Source organism: Mchenga conophoros, linkage group LG6 (assembly GCF_057382185.1).
Source record: "Mchenga conophoros isolate Kocher_MC1m ecotype Shallow Benthic linkage group LG6, M_conophoros_male_GT1.1, whole genome shotgun sequence".
Lineage (NCBI taxonomy): Eukaryota > Metazoa > Chordata > Actinopteri > Cichliformes > Cichlidae > Mchenga > Mchenga conophoros.
In genome coordinates, this window is record NC_140531.1 from 34,098,519 (window position 1) to 34,119,342 (window position 20,824).

The following is a 20,824-nucleotide window of genomic DNA, read 5'->3' on the forward strand; positions in this document are numbered from 1 at the left end:
CTTTATGTGGATAGTAGCTTACGCTCTCTAGCACCTGAGCCACAGCTGCCTGATAAAATGAGACTGAAATGTAACACCAATAGCGAAATATCTGAAATATCTCAGCAGATATTGCCATTACGTTTTCCTGATGGATCCGATCATTTTTTGTGATCCCTTCAACTTTTCCCCTTAAGCCAAAAACTGTTGGGAGCTACTGTCAGTCCTCGTTGAGAGAACTGAATTTGTTTTGTACAAATTACCAGTCTGATAAGATGATAATGAATAAAACTAGCCCACTTAAGCACAGAATCATCACTTATGCAGTTTCACAACATATTTCTGATTTAAAAAAGTGAACAATTATAAAGCCAGTCTATGAATAAAACACGTCTCCTTCCTATGATGACGCTCTGTGGACTCACATCTACCCTCCTGAGGTCAAAGATGAGTTTCTCACCATGGATGTGCTGCGGAAGAAGATATTATTGCAGATGGAGGAGAAGAGCTTCATGCTCTCTTGAAGACGATTCTGCAGAGAGAAGATATTACAACCATCAAACAGCTGCAGAGAGAACAGCAGACACACTTTCACTTTAAACTCTGTCTTTAATAGTAGTCTGACCTAAAAAATAAATCAATAAATGAATAAATTAAAAAAAGACTTCTACGTTCGGTCACTTAACAAAACAAACATTTGTGAATGAGTGATTCTGTGCATGCTGTACCACAGAAGGCTCTTCCACCAGGGTCATGTCGTATCCGCTGAGCGATACCACGAATAGCACCGCCCTGACGTCCTCGAAACAGCCAATCCACTTCCTCCGCTCTGTTCTTTGACCTCCAACATCGTACATCCTACACACAGACGAAAGGAGGGAACGAGACAGTTTAAACATCTAAAGAGAGATGCACAGCAGTCCGGAGCGCTACTGGGTTGGTAGTTACTTGCTGATGAATATAATAAACACACGTCATTCTGTGAGATCCCAGAAAGTCACTATCAGTAATGAGGAACCACCTTCACCTCACTGTTTTTGAGAAAAATAAAAGGAATTTAGAATATTCATACCTTAACCCTGTGATGTCTCACAACATGCCATAATATCTGCATTGAAAAGTCTTTGTTTCAGTAGAACACATTTTTCACAAAATCTATCATGACATAGAAGATAATGACAAACTATAGGTGTGTGCTTCTGATTCGGCAGATCAACACACTTAATCAGGAGTGCTCAAGGGGCTAAACACACATTACAAACAGTGATTATTCACCCAAACATTGTATTACCTTTACTGTAAGCAACATATTATTATTATAGTTAGCATAAATTTATAATCCAGATCTCTTGTCTGTCATTTTACCAAAACGATAGAAATCCTGCTCATTTTCATTCAAGTATTTATAGACCACATGTCTGTGTTTGCGATTAAGTGTATGATCTGAGATTGTGCCGTCAGCGTGTTCATGACCTCCCATATGGATGATGAAGCCTGCTGAAGTGCCTCAGGATGCCTCTCATCAATGACAGATTGTATTGGTTTTGGATAAGGTCATGTTTTTGAAAAATGCTATTTACACTTACACACACACAAACAAGGAGCCTCGTGCCGCACGTCTCTGCAGACCCCCCCTTACTTTTTCAGTTTTTCCAGAGACAATCACACCGTGGCACACAAAACGCGTAAAGGTCAATGTTCTCCAGAAAGATGATAGAAAGAAAAACACAACAGGAATAAGAGCCGAGGAACACAGAGAGCACCACAGATCAGTTTCTGCCACTTCACCCATTTTTCAAAGCCAGATGTGCCACCTTCCTTTGAGCATCTGTTGAGTTAGTGCAGCTCTTTATTAAGAGGGGAAATGAACATGTGGAGACACAGACACACACGGGAAACAAACAGGAAAGACTGCAACATAAAGATGAGATTTATGCTGGAAATTTTCAGTGGAATTGTTTCCAGACACAGGAGCTGTCATTGAAGCTAAAGTTCATTATACAAACCTACTAATAAGCCACGTGCATAATGACACCTGTATTACAAATAAATGTAATAACGTAGGATTTCTGATGTGCACACATACTGAGTTTAACTGTTAGTTTCCGAATTATATTGAATGTAGTTAGCATCCAGTGGATTGCGTTCCAGCAGAGTGACGTTTTTAGCTAATTACTACTACTAGCATGTTGATGGTTTGCCAGTTAAATGTAATATTTGCTCATTAGCGCTAAAATTAAAACACAGCAGAGGTTTATGGTAGTCATGATTTGGCAGGTACTTGTTCTTGAACAGAAGTATAAACCAAATTACGGATGAGGACAAAATTGCTAGCGCCCCTAAAAAGAGAGCAAAGGATTTTCAGCATAGCATTTCTAAACATGCTAGTTTTCTTCAGGAAACAAAAATATATTCTATTTGCACTTAACAGATTTTTAACCCCCTAAAAAAAACCTGACATTTTTAATTAGCCCTAGCACAAACCACTGCTGCGTGATGATGCGTTTCACTTTTAGTGCTTAAAGCTTGTGAAATCAAGTTAAAACTGAGCGTAATCTTCCAATTTACACACAGCGCAAAAACCTCAGCAAGGGTTTGAACTTTCACTTTTTTCCAAAGTTTGAGAAAAAACATTGTTGATGCTCACAAAGCAGAGTTATCACAGCGTTTCCAAGGGTCAATAACCAGACCAAGAGGTATCATCAAGTACTTCAAGAGAGCCACACAGTATAGAACAAGCCTGGCAGAGGTAGGAAGCAAAAGATTAAGAAATGAGTGAGACGTGTGCCTAGACCGCAGAACAACTGCAGAGATACTAGTGAATAATTTAACCAAGACAGGAATTGTAGTCTCAAAGAAGACAATCACTGGAACCCTGCACAGGAATGGACTGTGCAATGAAATCTCATTTAAAATCTGTTGGCTGAACTGAGGACCAAGATCCATGCCAGAAGACCATAAAATGTAGAGGAGCTTGAGGGATCTGACAAAGAAGAATGTGCTGGGATTATTCAGGAGATGTGTGTTAGACCTACAACAAATGACTGTCGGCTGTTATCCAGGAAAAAGAATACACTATAGCCTCAGCAGGGCTAATAACTTTGGAAAAATCTAAAATAATGCAAGCATCCAAAATAAAACTCAGATATTTGGAAAGGCGGTGAAAAATCCCTTCATCTGTCTGGAAAATTAAATGCCATTTCCATAAGCTAATAAATCTGTCAAGATACACAAAAGCCCAGCTTAACCAAAACAACATCACTGACATATTCTGAGTAAAACGCTCAGGCTTCAAACTGCTCAAAATTATTTTTTTCCTCTAGTCAGGGCTCTGGATGATGTCACTGAGAGCCTCTATCATTTATTATGTTGCTGTAACAGTTACTCCACCGAGATCTGTAAGCGCTTTACTTAAAATGATATTTACAGTGCTAAAATACAATTATAGTTGTCATCCATGAACTTACTGTTTATAAAAAAAATGATAAAATAAAGCCCATAATCCATCTTATATTAAGAATGTAACTTACAGTTATTTACTTGCTAACTAAATACTAAATAAAATGTGTTTTTGATGCATTTCTATTTCTGCATGTTTGTTTTCTTGTTTTTTTATGGCAGGTGGTCTCTAAAAGTTTGCACATTGAAATGTGCCTATTAGAGCCTCTCAGTAGATCAGTGGTTCTCAGTAAGTTTTATCAATTTTACGTGACATACCACCTTCAGCACCAGTGCTCAATAAAAAGCTGGAGGGTGCAATTTGAGTTAAATGGACCAGGGAAATATTCATCTGTCAGCCACAGCATTAAAACCCATCTGCTTAACACTGTGTGTGTCCTCCTTGCGCCAGTAAAAACAGCTCTGACCCATCAGGACACAGACACCTGTGCTGATAAAAACCAGTACACTGGCAGCGAAACCTTTGGGTACCATGAGGTACATTGTTTGGCTGTTGCAGTGGCAGCAACAGTGTTTAGGTGTGTGGTACATCCACGTGAATATCAGGACAGCTGCCATTATTTTTTAATGCCGTGGCTCATCGGTGTATGCTGTAGCATTTAGTTTGATGGAAAGCTCCTTGCGTGGCTCTACTGCGTTTGTAATATTCTCAAAATGAAAAGTGATGAAACTCCCAGCATCCAAACGCCGACCTCGCCTGCATAAAGAAACACATTTCTTTCTATAAGACATCTCTGTTTATGTCATCCTTCCCTCCTCTCACCCCTCCCCTGCTTCTGCCCCTTGATGTTCACCCTCATCTGCAGTGTTGTAATTGTAATTACCAGAGCAGTTGATGTTAATGATCCAGGAAAAGACTCAGAACCTTATTACACAGAGAGGTCAAAGTTCAAACAGGACCTCTGTATGCTAACTAGGCTGTGTCTGGGCGTAAAATTGCGAGACTGCGCGCGCGCGCACACACACACACACACACACACACACACACACACACACACACACACACACACACACACACACACACACACACACACACACACACACACACACACAATCAAAAGTGTCTGAATAAGGATTCAACAGAAGTGCAGTGCTGTTAGTTTATTATATGTTTTTGAGGTATGTAATACAAGTTGCATGTTTTACATGTAAAAGATGGCTTCTCCTTCTGAACTGCCTCAGTGCTTCATGGCATTTGTTTCATATCCATGATCTGAATCTCTTCTTCTACCCCAAACATGCTCTATTAGACTGGCATCCGGTTGCACTGTGGTTATAAACGTAAGAAAAAATATTCAGGTGGGCTGTAGTGTTAAAATGATGCTCAGTTGGTACTAAAGGACCCAAAATGCGCCAAGAAAATGTACAAGACACCGTTAGACCATCACCTCTTGCCTGGGCTGTTCACAAGTGTTATCATGTTAGGTGTGGTCTGCTACTGCTGTAGCCCACCTGCTTCAAAGGGTGACATACTGTTTGAACTTTGGCTTTTCTGCATTGCTTGGTTTTAACAAGTGGCTACTGTTACTCTCCTTTCAGGTTGTGGCAGTTTACCCACTCACCTTAGACATGGGTAAACTTTGACATGTGATTTTTCTCCAAGAGAAAATCACTGGATATTTTTTCCCCACTGTCTCTGTAAACCATAGAGATGATTGTTTGGGAAAATCCCAGCAGATCAGCAGTTTCTGAAATACCCCACCAGTCTGTGTGGCACCAACCACCATGCCACATTTAAAGTCACTTAAATCACCTTTCTTCCAGATTCTGATGCTCAGTTTGAACTTTGGCTGCATCTACATGCTTAAATGAGCCGAGCAGATATTTGTATTAATGGAAATTAAAGCAGGTGTAATAAAAGGGGGTTGACTGTTATTCATTACATCTGTACACTAATAAAAATTCTAAAACAATATATAGTTTTAAAAGTTGTTCTACATAGTAGATTAACTATTCTGTCTTTATACTAACATAAGCTAGTTGCTGTTTGGCCCCACACGCACACACACGGTCTCAATCCTCTCATTAAAGTCTTAGCAATGTTAGCGTGCAAATTTCATAAAACGGTAAACTGTTCTTTTGAATTATTTGTTTTGAATCCAAGAACACCAAAAGCTCACACTTGGAACATTTTCAACTTAATAAAGTGTAATCCTGTGTGCCTCAGGTGTCTCCTGTTACATATTTCAACTAATTAAAGAAACTCATCTAGCGCTCTGCAGCTTTTTCAGAAATCAAGACCGTCAAATGTGATTTGAAATAACTAAACAAAAGTGGGTCAATAAGGTCAACTACAGCTGTGGGAAGTGTGGGTGGAGGAAGGCAGGCAGACTTATTTTCGTACAGACTTCCGGCACACCACTGTAGTGTGAGATCAGTAAAAGATATTGAATTATTTAAAAAATGAACATTTGGTCATGTTCATTATTCAGAGCCTCTATAATATAGAAAACAAAGTTTGATGTTACACACTGGTTAATGTATTAATATTTTACTACACGTTTACTTCTACATGGACGATTCCCCACAATGTTTTTGGTTTTCAGTAAATCTCCTGTAACAAAGATAATGTGAAGCAGAAATTAAACACAGCTGTACAAAAAGATCTAATGACAGATTTGGAGGATTTTATACTTCTGATTTAGTGCCTGAAGAATTTAATTTTGAACGAGAACATAAGACGAGAATAAAACTCCTGAAAGGGTTCGTCCTCGATTATAAAACTAGATTAAAAGACACTTTTTTTTTTATTTACCAGCAGACACACAGAATATGTACTAAACCAGAAATAAGCTCTTATTGGTCTATTAATTTGTAGAACACTGCTATCAGTGGTTTCACAAAATTCTCATAAAATGCATTTAAGTTTCTCAGAAAAAGTGATTTTGTTTGGAAAGCAAATTTGGAAACATCAATATATTTAATTTTTTTTCTTTTGAAAAGTTTATACTCTATGCACGTTGGATTGGAGATCTACCTGTAGATTGATTTCAGATTTCCCCATGTTCAGCTGGCCTGCTGATTCATTTAAAATACTAAATTCTTTGGTATGTCCCAAAAACTGAAGCTTTTTGTTAAACCTGTAAGAAATTATGGTATTTTTATTTGACAATACTTTATGGTTGATTCGATTTTTCACTTTTAAATGGGTTGAATATACTTTCTACAGTTTTTAAAAATGTTGGATTTGTATGCCACCACCATAGATGCAAATGTTAATCTAAATGCCGTTAAAAGATTACTTTTCCCAAATAAGTAAAGTGCCTCATTGCACACCATTCCAAGCAAATGTTATTATACTGTTGTATTTTACAATTAATTTTAATTTTCTTTCATTCTGACTTTTTCCTTTTAGTTCAGTTTAGTTTCCAGAGTGAGTTTTCTTATTTCACTTTACTTCTTATTGTTTGAAATTGTTTTAGTTTAGTCTTAATTAGTGTCAGTCTTTGTTTGGGAGGTATATCAGAGGCATGATAGGTATTACAATAAAAACGGAGCACTCACTCTTGTAGACATCCAGAGTCCCATTATTGCCTCATCAAACCAAACAGATACTAAAACTAAAGATATTTCCTCAATATTTTTTTATTGTACTGTAGCTCCTTTTCACAAAGGTCAGTTCGTTAGTTTTGCTTTTTCATGTCTATTTTTAGTTTTCCATTTAGTTTTATTTAAGTACAATAACCCCAAATCCACATTTTCACCTTCGTGCTTTATAAACTCCAGGATTTATCCAGCTGCTTCTGTCACATAATCAATAAACCAGTAACCCAGTCCCAATGAGAGCATCGAAAATGTCTTACAGGTGCTTCGGATCGTGAGCAGTCATGCTGGTATATCCGGTCTTAGATTCCTGTCCAAAGAAGTCAGTTTAGGGAAAGCTGTTATTGTTGTAGTTCAGAGGTCCATCTCTCTATCCATCCATCCCTTCTCGTCTGCTATTCCAGGGGTCAAAAAAAACCAAAGCAACCGAAAGCTATTTTTATGTAATTCTTGAAAGAAAATACTACCTGGAGCTCCAAAGCATATGAGTCTAAAGTGGGCTTTTTAAAAAAATGGTATTTATTACATGTTTGTGGTGTGCAACTTAATTTTTTTAATATCTGCTGCTATAAAACAATGTCTAAACTTTAGGATAATAAATGTCTCATCCTGATACAACCTATTCCATATATAAATCATCCTGTTAAAGAAAACAAAATCCACCAGTGGATCAAGTATACCTGCAAGCCAGTAGTGTTGGTAATGAAATCACATTAAATTCTTGAACACTTAAATTCTTGTTCCAATCTATGTGAACTATAAAGATGAGCCATTTGTACATCCATGTGAGGTTCTGCAAAAGTAACAGGACTTTTATAGCCAGTAAAGATGAACAAAGAAGCACATGTGGCTCTGAAGACAGAGGTCCCTGGTCTGATCTAATCTTTCTATTTTTTAAGGCCAATGCATGTTGTTCTCTTTCACTTGCTGTGAGAGGTCATTCAACTATATGTTGTGTTCACACAGAAAATGTTTATACTAGGAATCTTTTTTTCTACACAACAGATGAATAAATAATAAAGTAATAGCCTAAAAACCCTGTAATTCCTAAATCTTTCCTCCAATCTGGATCGAAATAGCACTCAAATAAACCTAAAAGTCTGTGCTTTACCTCATATTACTCATATACTTTAAACTGTTTTTGTAAACTCATAGAAGCTTCATTTTTAAACTTTAATTTGTGACTTAAAATCTGATGATTTAGTACCTTATAAAATGCACTAAATGAGTCAGAATGAAAACAGACACAGGCCTAATAGCACTTACAGTGAGACCTAAAGTGATTCTTAAATAATAGAGGGAAGGAGTACAGGGCGCAGATGTGGCCACTGATGAGAAACCTTATGAACGAACAAGCGAGACAATCATTGAAGAGAGGGAGACGGTTTCGCATTGTGTTAGCTCTGAGTGCGGCCCGAATGGCGACAAAACAACACCAAAAACTCGCCTCTGTAATAACACCACACTTTCTGAAATATCAGCAGGTTACTAACACAAATGCTGGGAAGTAATATTTTAAATGTGAAATCAAAAGTCTTTGTTTAACAGTAGGTTAAAAAAAAAAAAAAAACAAAAAACAAAAAACTGCACACTTCCTATGTCTGAAAGCAAAAACTCACCCTTTCTCCCCTACCATCTACTTCTCCAAATCCCTGTAATACCCATTTTATGGCCAAGTATGAAATAATTACATTAACTTATGCTAAGCTCTTCATCAACCCTCTGGGTTTAATCTTTTCAAGTCACAGAAGGAAATCCACACACACTAATGGTGCAGAGTGTCAATTAACTAAAGCCAATTATTTATCTTCTCCAGAATTCAGATTAGAAAGAGGCTGCGTGAGATGCTGGGCTCCTTCCTGCAGCACCACCTGGGACTCCGCTCCCCCAGCTCTGATCTGACACCGTCACTTGGTGGTGACGTCAGCTTCTTAGTGTTTCACAAAAAAAAAAAAAAAAAAAAAAAGGCCCAGACAGATTTTTTTTTTTTTTTTAAAAAAGCAGAAACTGAGCAACTAAATGACGCAATTAATAAGACTGTGAGGGAAAGGTAGCATTTATCACCACAGAACAAAAGATTCGGGCACGATCAAAGGATCTCAATGCAGTGAAATGTTTCCTGAGTTAAAAAAAAAACAAAAAACAAAAAAAACAAACCACAACTTACTTTTGTCAAATCAAGTCAAACATGTCACGTCTGCAGCATCCAGAGACATAGTAGAAGCATTTAAATGTCACGCCAATATCCCAGATGGCAGCTGTGTGCTGACAAACTGACTTTCTCTACAATGTTTATATGCTAAACAGAGATCGTATGAAGCGCTGAGGGTAATGTGTTTTATTATTATAATTCCATATGAGATGTAACGTCGAACTGAGATGAAGGACAGGTTGATATTGTGGTGGGAAAAAGGGGGAGGGAGCGCTCCTTTGGTGGATATTACTGACAAAGAGGTGGAAAATAATCTGATTTTCTGGAATATGATGACAGACACAAACCCACACACACAGAAAGAATGCGAACTGTGTTGCCCGTACCATAAAAGTCACACCGGTAAATGGAACCGCAAAACCAACTATTAAATTTTATGGTCTGTAGAGGTCAGTTGCTAAAGTTCAATAAAAACTTACTGCTCTGGAGTAAATCATTTCATCCCAACTGACATTTTTTTCCCACCAAGTCAGGATTATGTTTCATTCATTTCTACAAGAAAATGACTTTGATGGTAAATTTTACATAAGAAAAAACTGTGTTAGCTTTGCTATCTCCATAACGGCCTGGACATGACAACAGACACAACATCAATTTAACATTCATTGCCTGATTTGAGATTTACATGATTTTTAGCTACACAAACAGCAGGATTTAATATACAGACCAGAATCATACTAGATATTACCTCTAAAAGTAAAGTAAAATTAGCGGCTATTGGGGATATTATTTAAAGACAGATTAATTTTCAGGAAAAACACCTACAGCAGTCACCAACCTTTTTTGCATCACGGACCGGTTTATGTCCGTCAATTTTTTCAAGGACTGGCCTTTAAGGTGTCGCGGATAAATACAACAAAATAAAATGATACGACAAAACCTGTGGTATTTTGTAAATATAATAAGAAATGTGAATTAACTGTGTAACTTTATTAATAGCGTCCTCCTGAAATGCGCCAACAACATTGAGAGTAACATCCTCCTCTCTGCCCCTTAATGCTCTCTGGTCACTATGGTAACAGGTAAATATTTCTTTCAAAATAAGACACAACTACAACACAGGAAAAGACCCAGAGTCAACCGAGTTAACGATAAAAAACCCTGAAAACCATTAATTTCACGCCCCAAGCCTCAACTCTCGTGGCCTGTTACCAAAAGACTTACATGGCCTGGGGGCTGCAGACTGCTGACCTATGTCACCCAACTTGAAATCTCCAGTAGAGTGAAAAATAAAGTCACTACATAGGTATAAAAACTGCAGTTCCTGGAGCAACCACTAGAGGCTGTTTAATTCAGAAGTAAAACACAGAAGTAAACTTGTTTACGGCCTGACATAAAAATATCTTTTTTGGTCTTTGCAAATAATTTTCTCTTTCAATTACATTTATGCAGGGGACGCATTCTTATTTAACAGACTGGCTTTCAGTAATATTAAGATTTTAAGGTATGCAAGGGTTAAGGGCGGGGCCACTTTAGGGACAAATGTTAGACTGATGACAAAATTAACATGACATGGGACCGACCACCTGGTGAGCTTTCTTCAGGCCTGCATTCCACCTCTCTGATTAAAAATGTTATTTAACCTCCTAGGACCTGGCGTCCACATATGTGGACATCACATTTTGGGTTATTTAGACCAGAATACTCAATTTTGCTTTACGAGGACATTATACTGCTACTGTTCTATCAAACTTTTAAACGAATATCGTCATATGTGGCTCTTATTTTTCTTAAAAACAAAAATAAGGTTAAAAAAAAAAAATCTGGTAATTATTTGTTGTTCATTGGGCCCCAATATGCCCCAATATGCCCAAATATCAAAGAGAAATTAAAAATGCATACTGTGGAAGAGTGCGGGTCTTAGGAGGTTAAAAAAAAACAAAAACAAAAACACTAAATCTTGATGGCTAAAAGGCTGAAATCACTTCAAAAAACACTGTCTGCAACCCAATGAATGACATTCTAGGTGACTACATCCATCTTTTATTTGCAGTGAATATAATTACACCTTATAGGCAGGTCAGTCAGTTTCTTATGTACCTGTAACTTTAGACTGTACTTTAACTACAACCTGAAAATCCTTCAAATGTCATACATTATCATCCATCACTGAATAACATCTGATCTGTCCCAGATTAACGCACCCAAACACAGACAGAGTAAGAGACTGTATGTGCATGTGTGTGTGTGTGTGTGTGTGTGTGTGTGTGTGTGTGTTTTACATATAAACATTTTATATTTTTATCTCTTCTCAAAAAGAAAACATAAAAAGCTGAACATTTCATTTTAACAGCAGGAAATGAAAACTGTCAAAGACGATCAATACAACTCGCAGCGAATGCTCTGGCAGATTTAATTGACATATAATTTTCTAATTCTATGCTGCATTTCATTCCATCGGCCCTAACTCTTCTCACTCCCAAACGTACTGCTGTACGTTTACTGATTCAGGTGTTTAGATTTCAGCCAACAATTCAACTTGTTTTGCCAGTAAAAGCACTTAAAAGTGACGGTTCATATCAATCACATACAGTTCAGCTCACATTTTTACTCAACTTTAAACTCCTGGCAGCACTTCAGATGAATTATAAAGTACTTTGATGCTTTCACTTGAACTGAAACCTAAACTTCCTCCAAAAGTATTTGTGTTTTGTCTGCCACCTGTACGAGACTTTCAGCATTTTACTGCTTAACTTAAAATACCCAAACACAGGTGCATTTGCTCAAGAAAGTTTTGCTCTGTTTTTTCTTTAAATTACTTAAAAAAAAATCTAAGCTGAAAACAACAGCTAGGGAAGTAAGGATTAGCAAAAAAATGGCGTCACTTCCAAGCCAACCTCGGGAATTCCTTTATCCACACCTCATCATCTTTAAATAATTAGCAATTAAACCCAGTCAACACCCAAAGTCTCTTGTGCTACCTGTATAAGGACAGTCTGGGTTATAGCCTGATGTAACACCTCTGCTCATAAAGGTTTCACCAGGAGAACAGCTACAGACTACAAGTCTTATTTAAGTTACAACAAAACATCAACCAAAAACAGTAACAAATAATCCCAACAAGAAGTGATCACTTGTCCCCACAAAACAAGTGGTCTGATATGACTACAAGTTTCCACAGCCATAAAATTCAGCAAGATAAATGCAAGTGTCCATCTGCAAATAAAGAGTCACACCCACACCCACAGTGTGGCAAAGGAACACAAAGTTACTTTTTTTCAGTTAACCACATTTACAAGTTATTCAACAAAAGTGGGCCGCAACTCTAAAAGTCACACTACAAAAGAACTGCATCATTATTCAAAAGTCACCAATAAACAGTAATGTAGATGAACACAGCCATGTTCACACAAGGCTATAACCAAACACTTTTCAAAATAGCATAACCAACCACGCCCATCTGCAGTACTGTTCCAGGAACGTGGCAGATTCCCACCCAGAATAACCAACAAGCACGATGACCTAAATCAGCAAAGAAAAAAATACTAAAAAAGATATGCTTCAATATAAGGACAGCACAGCCATCTAGCCCAAAGGATCCCGGACAAACCCCCATTTATGTAGCACAGACGGACACAAGAATTTTTGGAAATATTGGTTTTACTTTAAATTTCTTATAATTAGTGCTGTCAGCGTTAATCTCGTTAAAATGACGTTAACACCATAACCGCATTAATGCCTCAAATCTCTGTTAGTGAGTTAATGTGTTCATGGGGCTGCACAGTGCTAACGTGTTAGCACGGCTAGCTCGTTAACACGTTAGCGCCGTCCAGCCACACCCGCATTAAGTCGCTTATAGAGATTTGCTGCGTTAATGCGGTTATGGCGTTAACGTCATTTTTACGAGATTAACGGGGACAGCACTACTTATAATCTAAGAAACAAAAACAGCCATGACAGCATGATGAGTGCAACCAAAAACTGGTGCTACCCAATTTATTTACACACCAAAGGTTCTTGGACTTCAACTGGAAGGACAGTTGGGGCTGCAGAGCGTGTAACAGTCATACGACAAATGTAAAAGAGTATTTATCAAAAAATCTGATAATAAATATTTAAAAAAATGTGTCACTAATCAAATGAAGCACCGTTTAAGTAAGGCGTTGAATATTTAATAAAACTGCATCGATATGAAATAAAAATGACTATTTTTTCCTTTAGTGACATTTATTCTGCATTAGTCACACTGCAGAGAAAATCAAGTTCATTAGTACCTATTGCTCTGTCGTGACCGTCAGTGGCTTCAGGAAATGAGTTCAGCCATAGGAAGATGATAAAGAAGGTGGTATTATGTGACAACGGCCCATTGATCAGAGATGAATATGGTCATCTGACAGCAGTCTCCTGAGCTCAGATACCTGCCCTCTGCTGCTCCACTGATAAGACCGAGCCACTGATGCTTCTGCGTATGTGTGTGTGTGTTTGTAGATGAGCATAAAGCCAACTGATAGGTGTCGTATTGACGTATTGAATGAAGCCGCCCATCTCCATCTTATATCTCAGGACTATCATATGGCTGTAGACTGAGATAAGACAGTCGCAGCTAAAGAAGTGAAGTAAGTCGGTACGACAGGCGCTCCCTGCAGAAGTCAAGAGCAGACCTGACAACAGCAGCTCTGAGTGACTCGGTTCTTGTATGCAGAATCATCCTTCACCTTAATAAAAAAAGAAAAGTGACTACCTGAAAATAAGGTGGTTGACTTTGAACTGGGTCTCTATCACGCCTGTCGTCCTCAGTCGTACTCGAAGGACGTCTGTCTCTGTGGGCACGTACTCAGGAGACATGATGCGGCTCATGTTCTCAAAGAAACTGGGAAAGGAGGAGGAAGGAGAAGAAGACAGAGGGAAGGGTGCAAAAAGGTTAAAGAGCCAGGAGAAACAAGGGGAAGAAGAAAGAGAGCGGCAGGGAAATTAATAACTTGAAAACAAACTTGAGATCAAAAGAAAAATCAGGTATCACTTACGGGAGTGGAGGCTAACACATTGTGTGTTTGGTGTGGCTGAGTGCGTGTGTTGGGTGTGCAGCGATAAGGCTGAAGCCCCAGGGGCCGCAGCGGTTGATCACGATGAATATTCACACTGTGGTTTACCATAATAACACACTGAGGCACAGCTTCTAAACACAGATTAGCTATTTACACAGCTAGTGTAATCAACTGTATCGTGTGTGTGTGTGTGCCTTCAGTAAAATGTGATCTTTTTACACACACATTCACACGATGGCATCTCCACCTATGTGAACTGACTGTGACATTCTCTACCCGTCATCCTGAATTCGTTTCTTGGACAGTGACACACATCCTGCTGCTAAAAAAAAAATAAATAAAAAAATAAAAAATGTTACACAGGGCAAACAACATGCAAGAGCCTGTTTGGTACTTCTGTTGTTGTGAGGACCACTTTGAGCTTTAGTCGTTATTTTACAAAGCCAGCAATTTAAAAAAAAAAATAAAAATCTGTTTGCAATTCCTCAAAATACTGTATATAATGCAGATTTTTGCACTGCAAGTGATCTGCAAAGCATCTTTTTGCAGACGATGACTCGACTCAGCTGCTCGCCAGCTGTTTGCGTTCTGGTTTTATTCAAATGCAAAAGCGAAGTTGCTGAGAAACTATATTATTTTCCGGTTAATTCGCCATCCTGCAGAAATTTCGTCACCATTTGTGGAGGGATTTCTGTTTTAAATTTCTGACATTCTGGCTGGACTCTCCGTACAAGCAGTTAACAGATGGCAAGAGATTTGCAACTGTTGCCAGTTTATCACAGTTAACAGTTGGAAACACCTGAAACGTCTAACAAGCCTTTTTATTGGAAATCAGTGAAAGGGCTTTGATTGAATCGACAGACCAGCAGTATTTTTACATGGTTTGACTTAACAATAGTAATCATAACAACAGTAATGGCATCAGTCAAATTCAATTATAAGATGTGTTGTGTGTGGTATTATTGCAATTGAATCCATTTGTGGTTGCGTCAGGAAGGGCACCTGGTGCCGAGCTGCCCACTGTAGCAACCTGTGTTTTCATTTTTAAATATCATGTTTATCGTCAGTGCACACTCTTTGTGTTCGTCTTTAGTTTGTCCTCATTTTCAAGTTTCTGCATATCCAGTTTTCAACAGCAAACTTGGTGAATCCAATCACAACAAATGACAGCAGACAACAAACATCTTAATTTGTGTTTAAGAAAACACAAATTAAGATCAAAGAGTAATATATGCATTGTGTCAATAAGAGTCCTCATAAGTACTATAGAAGCACAGTGTGTGTGTGCATGTGTGTTTGCAAGAAGGTGATGCATGGTGGTTCTCAGTAGGAACCAAGAGTCCTGTCGGTGTAGATAACCCCAAAGCGAGGCCTCTCACAGGGGCGGAGGATGAGACCGGACGGCCTCCTGGTGGGTCAGCGCTCTGTCTTATTTCTGTTTCACACACTCTACTTTCTTAGTTTCAGGCTTCAGCCTCAATTCTTTGCTTTCACTATGGTGTCATCACTTTTGTGTCTAATCACAATTTTTTCCCTATACTGATAATTTTAAAAATGCCTTTCCTCCTTCATACACGCATCCAAAACTAAAATAATATCTGGTTTATGTATGTATTTAATGGCTTTTATTTTAAGATATACAACAGTTGTGGAAGTATATGTGATTCCAAACTGTGGTCTATCTTCCTGCACTGTTTACTTTCTTCCTTTCTCCAGACATTAACTCCCAGTGACAGTAAGCAGATGGCTCAGCATCAGCTGCTAAGTCCAGCTAATTAGTCCCCTGCATCTCTTCAGCACAGCGTGAGTCTGTTCTCGAGGAGTACTCACTACAGCGCCGAGTCATTGAGCTCGTACTCGTATCCCCGGGCGGCCGCGGCCCTCACTCCCTGGTCGGCCCACAGGCAGGACAGAGCATGGCTCAGGAAAGGAAAGAGCACCTGGTCTTCGTCAAAACAACGCCCACACGACAGCACGGAATGGGCGTGAACCTGCCAGAAGACAACAGGGAGACAGAAATTCAGATTAATGATCAGGGAGGAGCGATTGGTCAGATAGAAGGAAGCCTAAATGATAGAAAAGTTTATGAGTCTGTCTCCACATCCAGACTTGTTAATCACACAAACACATACACAAAGAGATGCTCACACACACATTCTGATGACATCTAATAGAGGAAATACTTTGGTCATCATTGCCCAGCAGGATGTGCTGTGTAGGTGGAAAACACATGCACTCTGATAACTTTGACAGTAAAGTTCAAATTAAATTAAACCTCACAAGCAAACCACCCACCAGTGGCCTAACTTTATGCTCTCCTTCAATGAAAGCTGTGTAGCTATAGTGCTAAGATGCTGCCCTCTAATGGTGATCCAGGTGACGTGCAGAGACACAAGAAGCACAAAACTCTAAGAGGGCAGGAGCAGGATGACAACGACAGAAAATAAAAAGACCAAAATTGAAGGTGAGAGAAGTCGAACATGAGTACCTTGTTTCTGTTGTTAGCCAGGTTGATGCGGAGGGTGCCCATGCCATGGAGGACAAATTTCATGGAGGTCAGGAGGTTATCGAGCACTGCCGGCTGCCAAAGAGCACAGAGCAGAGGTCAAGTTCAACCACAGGATAAAAGGCACTATCGAGCTGTTTGAAGCTTCTTCTCTGATCTTGTATTGTAACTGACTTTCACCAATCAGAGCTCCTGATCACATCTTCATTTGCAAAAAGCAGCTGCTACCCACCAGGGAAAACCACCCAGTTTTCCTCATGTTACAACCCTGGCAAACACTGCCCCTGAGTGGTTAACCCCTGATAGTATACTTTGCCAGTTCAGGTTTGTGGACCTCTGAGACCTGACTCATGTCCTTCCTGACTTGGTACTTGGAACTTAGTTGAGTCCAGTCAGTGTATCTGAGTGTGGCTGGGATCCCCATCTGTTGGACATTTAGATGATTCTCCTCTGATTCTACTGAATGTTATAAACTTGTTTTGGTTGTATCCTCTTGATTAAGTGATTGTGCTGTCTGCTATATAAATAAATCTACTACTACTAGCCCACCAAAGCATGTCCAGTCCTCTAACATAGAAAGAATGTGATGCATAAGATCCTAAATACACCTGAACAACTCAAATTAAACTAATTTCAAAAATCTGTATTCATGCTTACACACCTGGAGATTTGAACTAACTCAGGTTGTGTGTGTGTGTGTGTGTATGAGTTTTTGTCTCTGTCTATCTGCTACCAACTAAAGATAAGCTTCACATTCCATCACAATTCTACCACAGTCTGGTTGCTCTCCTCTGTGTGTGTGTGTGTGTGTGTGTGTGTGTGTGTGTGTGTGTGTGTGTGTGTGTGTGTGTGTGTGTGTGTGTGTGTGTGTGTGAGAGAGGTGACAAGGCTTCACCTCACCAGAAGAGCTGAGCAAACAGCCCTGCATTGACTTGCATCACAAATAAGTTGCTTTGTGTTTCATCTCCCTCTGACTCACAATAAAAGTCACTCAGAGATATACAACTTAATATCACAATAACTTTGTCACTTTGAGTCTTAAAAACCAAATAATGTGTTCAGTTTTTCCTGCTTTATGACCGTGAACTTCACTAAAAATCAGAATGCTTCCGGTAAAGGGACGAGATTTGAGATGTGCAACAAATAATATAGGAAAAAAAAAAAAGATATCCGCCTGGAGCTGCTCAGATTTGTTAGGTCACTTAGTGAAAATGGAGGAAAACATGCTAGTCCTTATTTCTTTTACAGAAACTGTTCTAACGGTTGATGCTCAAACCTCCACATAATGACATCAGCATGTATGCAAACAATCTCTGTGAGACTGCACTACACACTCAAGTTTCACATCTTTTTTTTCTAGTCTTCAGTCTGCATGATATCACTGAGAGTGCTTATTATGTATGGTCATCTCAGGGACAACACTCTGGCTTTAAGCACAACAGCCCAATCCACTTGTGTTAAAACTTGTTTTTTATGAGGAAGCCAATCAGAAGGAAACTTGTTTCAGACAGATGAACGACTTCACATATTTACATTTTTCTTTCTGTTGTATTTTTCGACCAGCGGCAGTGCTGCGAAGCAGTGTTTTAATACACAGACCTTTGTGTGCATGCTGTGCACAAACGTAATATAGGAAACAGTTTCCCAACGCCCTGCTGATCAACAGCTGTTGGCTGCAGATATGTCAGCATGTCAGAGATGTCGGAGAAGACCGAGAGTGGCAGCTGATTTGAATTATACACAGCTTATATTATTCAGAAAAGAAATGTTTATGAAGAAGAAATTTCAATTAAAACAACATCACATGTTTATATGTTAATATATACTTCATCTGCAGTCACTTCTGATTTCAAACCTGTATGGCACAATAGACAGCATGCTGTTGTTTGTCCAAAGCTCAAAAGGTTTAACAGAGTTTATATAAACTTGATTATATTTCCAATAATTACTATAATTTTAATATTTATGAGTCTTTCGAGATTCATTGGCTCATGGGGGTCATTCGAAGTGGAAATTCACGCCTGCACTGGGCAGAGTAGTGTACAAATAGTGTCTATATGTGCCCTCTATATGGATACATGTGCACTTTAAGAGACTGAGGTTTTACAGACACGAGACCACTAACTATGTGATATTAAGTGGTTACCTATTTTGGAGGTGTGACAACTGTGATAACAATGTAGGCTCAAGTCACACAAGCCTAGAGACCGGTCAGTCACAGCAACCACTATTCCCCCTGCCAGCTGGTAAAAACCACTATGGGATTGCTTTGGTCGCTGGCATATTGCTGTAGTGGAAGTGAAAGACTCGTCTGCAAACACTGTCCAGCTTCTTTCCGAGCTCTAGTGAAACTGTGAAAAGCGTGAACGCAAACGAGAAATGGAGACAGTTCGACTTCAAAGTGAAAGTTGTGCCTCTGCCCTGCAGCCAAAATATTTCAAATATTCCAAAGAGCACAACTCTTCTCCATTTCCAAGCTTGGCTAGTAGTTACAAAGTATTTGCACATAAAAAACTACAGGCAGCTGTGGCAATCTGCTAGTAACCAAAGCAATCACCTTTGATGCAACCATTTCACCCAGCAGGAGCCAGCAGCCTCCAGAAACCACTGCCAACCAGTCAGGAAATACATGTTTTTCTGTAGCAACGAGCGCTTGCATCACTTCCAATATGATAGACAACTCTTGAGCAACTCCACATGATGTCACACGAGAAACCTCAGTTATCCGTTATTGCCAAACAACTTTTCTGTGGCCTGTGTATTCAACCCTGTGTCAGAGCAAAATCTGAAATATTCACAAAAAAAAGAAATCCATTTGTTTACGTTTACGGACATTAAACTGCAGGACGTATGTTATTCAGACCCTTCAGTGGAGATGTGTAACCCTGGCAACCAAGAAAACTGAGCTTTAAAAGAAGTGGCAGCTGTTGTATTTTAAGCCAAACCATGACCTTTTTCTACGGCCTGTATGGTACAAGGGCGCTTGCAAAGCTTCAAGCGATAAAATCTTCAAATGACAACAACAGCACATCTTCTGTTTCTATCCAGATACAGATAACAGCTGCACACAAGCAAACAACAAGAAGACAACCAGCCTTCATCTGCGATATTCCATAACCGGAGTCGAGGGGTTGTTTTGACCAGGCAGTTACAGTGACGTGTAATACGGCATGGTTACACAAGAAATCTTAAAAACTCACCAAGATTCTTTGTTAAATCTGTAAAAGGAAGAAAAAGAACTGGTTGTCCCATTGGTACAACATCCTTGTGTCCCTATTGGAAAGATGACAAAGGAGCCGGATTATCTTTAGTTTAGACTGAAAACTGGACGTGCGGGTAAATATCGAGGTTACTAATGCTTATTAAAAGGCAAAGATTCACACTTTGCATTCACTTGCCAAGTGAAAGGTCACCGGTTCAATTCCAACTAGAGACACACCAAATAGCATTCCTAACCCAGTCGGTACCAGTTGTGGCAACCACTTGTGACAAGGGAGCAGCCAAAAGTGCCCATTAAAATGTTTTTTTAATAATAAATAAAAGTAATGTTTGTCACCAGACATGTGGATCAAGAAATCACTTAAATATAACCTGTCTGATAAAGTGAAGTAGGCTCAAATATCTTAAAAAGAAAAACATCATGTATCTAAAGAAACTCAAGAAGTCAGTCTGGGATCTAAAGAACTGCAGGCTTGACTTTCCTCAGTTAAAGTCAGGATAAATGTTTCGACAATAAGAAAGTGACAGGGCAAAAATGGCATCAATGGGAGAGCTCGAAAAAGGACAAAGTCTCATCTCACAGAAAACATCCTGATGGTTCACAAAACCTTTTGTGGACATATTCTGTGGACTAATGAATATTTCCCCAAAAAGCTGAAATTTTTGGAAAATTTGGATCCTATTGTATCTGACATAAAACTAACAGCATTTCATAAAAAGAAAATCACACCAACAGCCAAATATGGTGGCAGTAGTGTGATGGTCCGGGGCCCACTTATAGCCCATTTACGCTAGTATCTATATGTACGACAAATTAGCAAAACATAAGAAATCAGCAAAGACGCCAATAATTTTTCACAGCAGTGTAGGTAGATTTAAGCACAACAAACATTGAGCAAAGTGTTGCATGACAATCAGTAA

The 20,824-nt window shown here is 38.9% G+C and overlaps 1 protein-coding gene across 1 annotated transcript in view; it reads right to left on the bottom strand.

Annotated features, from left to right (window-relative positions):
• The window catches only part of gnav1 (guanine nucleotide binding protein (G protein) alpha v1), a 35,337-nt gene that overhangs the window by 7,125 nt on the left and 7,388 nt on the right, over positions 1-20,824 (bottom strand). The window contains exons 3-7 of the mRNA XM_085277649.1: positions 16,667-16,759; positions 16,009-16,169; positions 13,875-14,003; positions 708-837; positions 440-511 (exon numbers count right to left, since the gene is read on the bottom strand). Coding sequence (XP_085133775.1) covers positions 440-511; positions 708-837; positions 13,875-14,003; positions 16,009-16,169; positions 16,667-16,759 — 585 coding nt within the window. The remainder of the gene's footprint in view (positions 1-439; positions 512-707; positions 838-13,874; positions 14,004-16,008; positions 16,170-16,666; positions 16,760-20,824) is intronic.